Raw genomic sequence first — 9893 nt, forward strand, 5'->3', positions numbered from 1 at the left:
GAGATGAAAACGTATAAGAATTAAAGGGGAAGAGGGGGGGGGGGAGTAATGTCACCAACACTATTTTAGGGGGATCGAAAAATCAAGGATCCGAATTATATGCTGCCCGGAAGTCCAGTTTCAATGTGGTGACAGAGCGTGCGGCCTGATCGGTATCCGCTTCACCACTTTCGTAAATAAGGTGAAATAAGTCAGATACCTGGCCTACACATAACTTCAACACGGTGGTCAGGCTTTGAGAGCCAACCGTCAGTTTGTGTAAAAACGTTAACATACACTTGAATAAGATGGTTTAGCAAAAAAAAAAAAAAACAAACACCAATGCTGAAAATATGATTTTAAAATCAAAGAAGAAAAAAGATACATAGAAGATAAATGATACTGAAATAACATCAGAATTTAGAAATGGGTCACGTTCAGCGATCTTGTGCTGTCCAGATGTGTTTCCAGAAGACGCATCTGTCTTCGGTTGGTGATAGCGAGGTTCCGCGACGGCCAGTGGGAAAGCATTGTGTTGGCCATGCGAGGGAGGGGGTGGGGAAGGGGGGGGAAGGCAGAGGACTGTGGGAAAACAAAACATAATTGTTCTTTCTGCTGCACACGCTCGCACAGAGCGGTACAGGTGCTGCCATCATGGCGGCACGTGTGGGGCAGGAAGTGTGGATGTTGTCTCCCCTGTAGGTAGAGCCCCGGTACCCAGCGCAGTGACATTCGTACCGGGAGGGGTGTAAACAAGAGGTTTCTGACTCTCCCCTCACCCTCCCCTCTCACCCCCCCCCCCCTCCCTCTCTCTCTCTCTCTCTCTCTCTCTCTGTCTCTGTCTGTGTCTGTGTTCTTGTGCCCTCTGCAGGCAGAAAAACCTTCAATAAACATTCTCAAGTATCTCTGTCGTTTACCAGCTTCTTTCTCGCTCTCCTTTTCTCAGTGTTTCTCTCACTGGTTCCGTCTGTACCCCCAGCTCCTCTTTTACCACACTTACACCCTTTCTCTTCCTACCTCCCCCCAAACACATACCCTTTCTTTCTCCCTACGTCTCCCCCCCCCCCCCACACACACACCCACCTCCCTTCCACACACACACCTCTCCTTTCCTCACCCAGTCCAACACTTCTCTCCTCTCAGCCATGTCTCCCCCCGGTCACTGATCAAGTTCTACACTCTTCATTTCCTCTGCCCCCTTCTGTCACTCCCAACACTTAGTTCAATCTGTTGTCATTTCTTAGCACATCGATTACTCCATTCAGGTGCTTGAATCGCCCAGTGCCTTTCTGACGTGTCTTCCTGCCGCTGTCTGAACAGTTGACCGTTCAGTGCTCTGTCTGTCTGTCTGTCACACTGTCTGTCTGTCTGTCTGTCTGTCTGTCTCTCTGTCTCTCTCTCTCTCTCTCTCTCTCTCTCTCTCTCTCGTGTATAACAAGTGATTCTTCCTCTGAAGGATTTCTCATGCTTTTATTTGTCTTGTCTCGTGTTTGTATGTCTGTGGGTTTTTTTAAAGAAGAAAAGCAAAATGGAAGGCGTGTCTGTTTTGGCAATGGATAAAGCATAAAGTGGATGAGATAACTGTGAAGATTTTTATTTAAAACTAAACAAGTACCAATGCAGTGTATGCTTAAGAAAGATGACGAGTGGCAGGGTAAGAAAACTATAGAGGTGTGACACACATGACTTGTGAGTGTGTTTGACTGTGTTGCTACAAACGGCAACGCCAGTGCAAGCGATGGGGCAGTCACACAGTACAATGTAACACGTTACATTACGATACAACACTATAGAATACATGACATGCTGGGTGTTTTGCAACAGAAGGCCACACCAGCGTATTCAATACAATACAATACAATACAATACATGCCGTGCTTTGTGTTTTGCAACAGAAGGCCACACACCAGTGCAGGCGGTGGGAGTTCAGTTCAGTAACTCAAGGAGGCGTCACTGTGTTCGGACAAATCCATATACGCAACACCACATCTGCTAAGCAGATGCCTGACCAGCAGCGTGATCCAACGCGCTTAGTCAGGGCCTGAGAGCAGCCACAAATACGATACAACACAATACAATACAATACGATACGATACGATACGATACGATACGATACGATACGATACGATACGATACGATGCGATACGATACATTACAGTGCAACACATGTCCACCCAACACTTTACAGTACATGACGTGTTGGGTTTGTTGCTACAGAAGGCCACACCAGTGCAGCCGGTGGGAGCGGCCAGGTCGTCCACTGTCAACACCAACACCACCAACTCCAGCTCTGGATTCAGCTCCATGGTCACCCTGGATCCTTCCGCACAGGTCTTCAGGTAAGTTCACCTGCATTGAATGGGTGGGTGGGCAGGTGAGGGAGTGAGTGTGTGTGTGTGTGTTTGTGTGTGTATGTGAGAGTGGTTGGGAATGTGTGTGTGTGTGTGCGCGTGTGTGTGTGTGTGTGTGTGTGTGTGTGTGTGTGTGTGTGTGTGTGTGTGTAACTGTGAGAGATATGAAGTCAGGTTCGGGGAAAGAGGGAGTAGAGAAGGTTTATGGGTTTAGGTCACAAATATCACAATTAAATAAACATATTTTTATACTCCTTTTTTTCCATTAGGTCCCCCAGCTAGGTTATTTTTTCTTCCCCCCTAAATCAAGCCATTTCTTTTCACATCACCTTTTCGCTGTAACGTACAGGACTGAGGGAGCCAGCAGAACAGATGGTGAGGCAGAGGAGATAACGGGTGGTGGAGAAATACTGAAGCCGACAATGCAGGGGTATTGTACTTATTTATTTTCCAAACACCACAGTGTTTTTGGGGGGGACTCTGAAAACAAAGCAGTGGACACGTAGGTACACAGTGCTGGTGTTTTGATGCGAGGCCAGGTGGACCCATGCTGCACGGTGTGCTTTGCTGTGCTCTGTGGACAGGTTACCGCCTCACATACGTAGTCAGCTGTGCATGCTGCTGGACCCTCCCAACGCCAGGGGCAACGACTGGAGGATGCTGGCCCAGGCCCTCACCGTCGACAGGTGCGCTGGCTGTCTGTCTGACTGTTTGTCTGTCTGTTTTTCTGTGTTTGTTTGCTGTCTGTCAGTGTGTCTATGTCTGTCTGTTTTTCTGTTTGCTGGTTTATTTGCAGTCTGTCAGTCTATCTGTATGATACTTCTGTGGGCGGTGGGGGGTGGGGGTGAGGGGGGGATATGAAGAGGGCTGTAGTGTACAGTATGGTTATTTTTTATGTCTGTCTGACTGCTCATTGACTGCTGTCTGTCTGTTTTTCTGTTTGTTTGTTTGCTGTCTGTCTGTCTGATGCTACTGTGGGGGGATGTGGAGGGGGCTGTGGTGTCGTGTAGTATGGTTCGTTTCTCTTTCTGGCGTGTGTTTTGTAGGTACACGTAGAAACCTTAGTGAAATTAATGGAGTGTTTTACCAGCAGAATCGAAAAGAAAACAAGCTTTAAAAGAAATGTGAAAAAAATTGAGGAAACAGATATATCTATCATTTACGTTGTGGATGTTAACCTGTGTGAGCGACGTGTGTGTGTGTGTCCAGGTACATCAACTACTTCGCCACCAAAGCCAGCCCCACGGACCACATTCTGGACCTGTGGGAGGCCCGGCACCGGGAGGAGTCTGCAGTGACGGACCTGATGAACATCCTGAGGGTCATGGGCAGGATGGACGCTGCCGCCGTGCTGGAGAAAGACATGGGCTCCTGGTTGTGATATGGCCGCGGGGCCACCCCCTTCCCTGCACACTGCACAGACAGTGACGGACAGTGGCCTGCTGGGGGCAGTGGATGAGAGACTCCGTGGAACATGCGGCACTGTGTGGGGCTGCTGACTGGCCGCAGTTGTGCAGGGACGTGAGACAGCCACGCTGGCTGCTGCGTGTGTCGGTCACCTCAGTTCCTGACAGGTCAGGGAGCCCTCACAGTGCTGCGTGAGGACTTCCGTGATGGACCTTTGTGCTTCACGGTCCAGTGTACGGATCCTGCAATTCCCTACTTTGTGCAGTGCAGCCTGTTTGGAACCAGTGACTGGGAGCTGGGCTGACACAGGTGTGTGAGTGTGATGTCTTGTAACAAGTCCGGACATGGTGACGTCAAGCTTCATGAAATAATGAGCAGGCTTGTGTCTTTACGGTCACCATAATGTTATCTCCAGAGCTCTAAACCAAAGCGTAGATATGTCACCTGTACAGAGAGGAACACGTGGAATACACACAGCTGACATGTCTGTAGATATGTCACCTGTACAGAGAGGAACACGTGGAATACACGCGGCTGACATGTCTGTAGAAAAGGGAGTACAGTCAGGCAACGTTTTCACATTTGGAAAGCTTTCCGTGTCTCTGCTTTCCTTACAAACATCACCAACGTTTTCACATTTGGAAAGTTTTCCGTGTCTCTGCTTTCCTTACAAACATCACCAACATATTCTGAGGTCAGTGTGCATGCTATGTAGAGCTGAACTGACCTGTCAACACATCGGATGGTGCGGCTTTCCGGCAAAAACCGGAAGGCTGCATTGTATCAGTTTGATGGTCAAAACCTGGATGAGTTTGGCTGATGTGTCTTCATGTTCTGAAAAGATCACATTAATCTTCACGGTTGTCAGCACGTTAACTGTGAGAGAGCTGGAAGCAAACACTGTGTGTGTTGTGGTCACTGTGCTTTCTGTGACTGTTGGAATGTTCCAGCTTTTTGTGATAGAGGTTGGTGTGAAGGCAGGTTCGAGGTGGAAATAACCTACACGTGCACACACACACTCCACAAGGGTCCAGCTTGTATCTTTTTGGGTTTTTTTCCCCCAGTACTTCTGCCATGGAAAGATGTACTAATGGCTGTGACTGCACAGACACCCACAACGTACATTTTGTCATCCAGACTATGCAACAATTAACGGAGTGGGTAGCCTTACATGTTCGTCTGCTTACTCTGAATGGAGGTTCTGTTCCCGAGTACCCATTTGGACACAGTGTGAACACATCGTGACGATTTCGTGAGGGGGGCATGGGTACGATAAGCATTCTGTTGGTTTTCTGCCCCGAACTACAAGAATTGACCCCGCCTCCCCCTCCTTCAAGTTCCGCCCACTCAGTCATTGGGGTGAAGAGAGGAACTCTTACTGTGCACTTTGTGCTTGATGGGTAACTTCATCCACAGACCTCACAGTCCGCACTTCGTCAGGGTGAGAATAGATGCGTTATCGACAGCATTATCAGTGGTTGGTGTATACACTGTAACTTAGAGAACGTGTTTAAATTTAAAGAGAGTTATCCTTTCTAAGCATTAAAACTCCATACTCTTGAGATGTGTGACCCTGACGATGTGTTCAACCAGAAGCGTTGGCTGCATGGGAAGGTGGTGGTCACATAGGTGACTGTGTGATGATGCAGGCATTGAACAAATATCGTTGTCAGTGTCCACATCTCTTTTCATACTGGTGCTCAACTTGTGTGTGTGCTGTTACCAGATTACAATTATGGACAGTTTTCAGCTGGGATTGATCATAATGAAAAGCTGTTTAATTTGGAGATCACTATAGATTACAGTCTTGCACAGACAGATCATTGAAAATTAGTTGATTTATATAAACTTACAACGTTATCCCCATCGTATAAGAAAGAGGATATTGATATCTTTCTGTGTACAACATGGAAAGAATTATAACGAAACGTTTCGCCCAACATGTGGTGGGTGGATTTTTATTTTTGTTTTTTTTTTTTTTTCTTCTTTTTTTTTCTTTTTTCTTACCATTTTTTTCTTTTGACTGGGTGAACGTTGGAGAGATGTTCCAGAGAACGTGCACTTTAGTGGACGGCATTGTCCGATGGATGCTGATGACGCCAGCAGACAGACTGAACCCTTTCGCTTGCCATTGATAAACTATTTATTCAACTTGTGCCTAGTTTATTTTTCAGTTCAGGTTTGGACTTCTAAGGGTGGTGGGAGTCTTGTTCCATCATTATTTTCAATGCAGTTTTCAGTCTGTGTATTATTTTGCTGTTGCTTTTTTTCCCTTAAATGTTTCAAAGTTTAGTGCATTTATTGTGTCACAGCCTTTTTGTGTATCTGCGCGTCCTTCTGTTGTCTGTTCTCCATTGTGCAAGCAATGGACTTGACTATGCAGTGATCTGCTTCACTTGTCGTCTGAGGGTGTTAGGAAGAGCAACTGAAGTCAGCCAAATCATTTTCTCACTTCTGTTTGTATTAAAAAAATATTTATTGAACAAAAAAAGAAAGAAAAGAAAACTGCCTTGTAGACATCTGTATTTTGCTGGCAACATACGGGGTAGATCTTTCGGGAGAGAGTGAGTTTTGTTTCTCGTCAGAGTTATAATCATGAAATGATACTTTGTCATCTTTTCACTCTTTTGTTTATGGTAGCAGTTAGTGTGTTAAATAGCATACTTCATGTACTTTCCAGCGGTGGTTATTTTTTGCTGATGTTTCATGAAAGTATAACAATTAAACCGTTTTCCTTTTCTTTTCTTTTTCTTGAATATTTCTGTGTAGGTAATAAAGGACGTTCTTTTTAGGACCACAACTGTAAGTGGACTTTAGTTCAACAGTGAACAAGGGCAAACAGAGCAAGAAGAGACTTCTTTAATATCTGAAGACAGTATCACAAAATGGAACACAGTTTGTTGTCAGTTGAACATTTTTTCTTCCTTATGTTCTAAGGTTGGTTATAATAACAATTTAGTTTAACAAGATTAATCAGCACGATTTCTGTCACAAACGATTGCAGAAAAAATGCTATTTCTTACTGTTTAAAATAGGTACGTGAAAGGTTTATGGGTTTTTTCTTTCATGATAGAGGTTAATAGATGATGGACATCTTGTTTTTGCTCTGAAAAAAAATATTGGAATTATTGTATATAATATGACTACAGTAAAATGATTTCTGTGGTAACAATAATCCTTGTCTAGTCATTTGAATTCGCCATCCCACCCCTATCTTCCCGTTTCAGTTTAGCAAATAATTGCTTTCTCTGTTGTTATTTGTTTTTGTTTTTTTCTTTCTTTCTTTTCTTCGTTTACTTTTTGATCCAAAGCATTAACATGTTAAAATGTTTGCTTTTCATTTTACTCTTGTAGCTGTTATAGAATATTGTAAAACGTGTATTGAAAGTCACAATCCTTGTATTATCTGAATGCTGGATTTTAAAAAAAAATTATGATCTTTGTGATCAGTTACTTCCATGTTATGAAATCTGGTAACACGATGTTGAACAGTTATAATAGTTCCAAAAATACCTTATGAGTGACCGCGAATTCCAGCTTGAATGTTAGGAATGTGAGACCAGTGGATAAAGTTATTGCATTTCTTCATTTCACAGTCTCTGCTGTTTGAAGTCTGAACTTGTATTGCCATCAGTAACATAATTTTCTTACACGGACTCCGGCAAGTCATTTCTGCGTGTCATGGCTGGCGGGATTCAGCAGGATTTTAGTACATTTGAAAATGTACAGTCAGAATGAAGTTAATGAAACGTCAGAGAACGCGCTGTGAGCTTGACCCAGAAAAAAAAGTCGGTGGTCTAAGAATGTTGTAAACACGTTATCATGAAGAGATCATGACATGTCAGAAAATCGACAAGAATGTTTATGGAATGGAATGTTTCCAAAGATACTGCACCAGGTGACAGTGTTCAGGCCACATTATTCGTGTGAACCTAGTAGTTAGCGTTGAGGGTGTGGGCAGAAATATTTCCGCACTGCCTGGAACAAGGTTTGTCACAGCACCCAGCAGCGTGGTGGCTGTTCCGGAGGAACGGGCAAAACTCACATTTTCGTTTTGCCCCTGGATATACATCTTCGGTTGTTATGATAATAATATGCTTCTTACCAAATTTTTGCCAAAGTCTGGCTTTCCTTTCAGGGGTTTCATCAGTGCCCATTTTTTGCTGAATTAAAAGTATTTGACTTTGTAATGTTTAATTATGATAACAACGCTCTGTTTGAATATGTCATTGCCATGTTGTCTGTGCTTGAGCGAAAATGTCTGTGTGTGTTGTGTGTGTGTGTGTGTGTGTGTGTGTGTGTGTGGTGACCAAGCCAAAATGTATAACAATTAAAAGACAAAAAATAATAATAAAGGATTACAGCACAGTCACACACATGTAGCAAAATTGCCTTTCTGTTGTTTTATAATGCTTTGGCTGGTTACTGTGCATGTGTGTTTGTGTGATATGGGCCACTTTTGATTCACAATTCATATGTGTGAAGATGTTCACATTATGAAAGAGCTTTTGTGGAAAGACAAGAACGAGTGTTGAAATGATTGGTTTGTACTTTGATGTGAACGCTAGGGTTGGTTCGAAACCATGGAAAGAGATGTATGGATATCGTGTTTCAGTGACTGGTATAGTACTGTATGAATATGATCAGCTGACATGTATGATATAAAAAAAAAAGTTCTGTCTCTCTCTGTCTTTGACTCTCTCTCTCTCTCTCTCTCTCTCTCTCTCTCTCTCTCTCTGTGTCTGTCTCTGTCTGTTTCTCTCTCTCTCTCTCTCACTCTGTCTCTCTCTCTGTCTCTGTCTCTCTCTCTCTCTCTCTCTCTCTCTCTCTCTCTCTCTCTCTCTCTCTCTATCTGATCTATCTATCTATCTCTTAACTCCATCTTATTTAACTCATGACTTAAAAGTTGAAATTATTATACGGCTTGATAATGTGATTTATTACAATTATGTCTCCCACAGAGACAGAAAAAGTGATTCATTTACTTGATTTACTGAGGTTAGTTACATGTTTGATGTGTGTGGAAGGTCACTCCAACCTCAGCACAAACATGAACTCCCTTGTTCTTTGAACTCATCAGTATTCCAAAGTTGATTTGTGTGTCAGAGATTTGTATAGCGCTGTTGAACGTTCGACTGACTGCTTTACTTCTTCAACCAAGGCGCTCTGTTGGTGTTAGCACTTAACTTCCTACTGGCACAACTCTTTGTCTATCCATCTCTCTGTCTCTCTCCACCCCCCTTTCGCTCTCTCTCCATCCCCCCTCTCTCTCCTTCTCTCTCTCTCTCTCTCTCTCTCTCTCTCTCTCTCTCTCTCCTTCGCTTTCTCTCCATCCCCCTCTCACTCCTTCTCTCTCTCTCTCTCTCGGTCTCTCTCCATCCCCCTCCCCCTCTCTCTCTTTCTCTCTCCTCTCCTTCGCTCTCTCTCTCTCTCCCCCCCCCCACTCTCTCTCTCTCCCCCCCTCTCTCTCTCGATCCTTATAATCCTTTCAAGTCTGATAATTTTCTGACATCGTTGTGCTGGTGCAGAAGTAAAAACATATTAAAGAAAGGAAAAATAACTAAGCAAGCCAGTGTCGACTGTGACTTGATTCAGAAGAGTATGATACAACAGCTACAGCAACAACAACAGCAACAGTTACAACAACAAATGTGGTGGTCATCCCAGTGGGAAGACCCCATGTGTACTTTAACCTGCTTCTGTCTGTCTGTCTGTGGTTCAGTTTTGTGGAGATGTATCGGTGGTCTGTGGACATCAGTGTGCGTACTGGTGATGGCCGTGCCTCGTGCAGTCGGTTCCTCATGTCTGTACATATACGAAGTAAAAAAAAAAAATCAATAAATGTTTTGAAAGACACTGTTTTGGGGTTTTTGTGTTTGTGTGTGTGTGTGTGTGTGTGTGTGTGTGTGTGTGTGTGTGACATATGAGCGTGTGTTTTTGTGTGTGTAAGCGTGTGTATGTGTGTGCGTGTGTGAGACTTTATGTATGTGTTTGTTTAGTTGGTTGTTTTATCTTTGTCTTTTTTTTCTTCTCTCTTTTGCTCGTCCGCTTCTTTTATGCTTGATAGATAATAGGTATGTTTGCCCGGAGCATATCACTGTCAACCTGTATCTCTTTCTCCACATCTTCTCTCTCTCTCTCTCTCTCTCTCTCTCT

General features: G+C 43.9%; 1 protein-coding gene across 11 annotated transcripts in view; it reads left to right on the forward strand.

Annotated features, from left to right (window-relative positions):
• LOC143284534 (netrin receptor UNC5C-like) overlaps nucleotides 1–9596 on the forward strand; it is a 908143-nt gene extending 898547 nt beyond the window's left edge. For all 11 annotated transcript variants that reach the window (XM_076591319.1, XM_076591328.1, XM_076591302.1 and 8 more), the window contains 3 exons: nucleotides 2197–2318; nucleotides 2915–3016; nucleotides 3540–9596. In XM_076591319.1, the coding sequence (XP_076447434.1) occupies nucleotides 2197–2318; nucleotides 2915–3016; nucleotides 3540–3711 (396 nt within the window). In that variant the 3' untranslated portion in view covers nucleotides 3712–9596. The remainder of the gene's footprint in view (nucleotides 1–2196; nucleotides 2319–2914; nucleotides 3017–3539) is intronic.
• The last annotated feature ends 297 nt before the right edge of the window (nucleotides 9597–9893 follow it).

Source organism: Babylonia areolata, chromosome 1 (genome assembly GCF_041734735.1).
Source record: "Babylonia areolata isolate BAREFJ2019XMU chromosome 1, ASM4173473v1, whole genome shotgun sequence".
In the NCBI taxonomy this organism is placed as follows: Eukaryota; Metazoa; Mollusca; class Gastropoda; order Neogastropoda; family Buccinidae; genus Babylonia; species Babylonia areolata.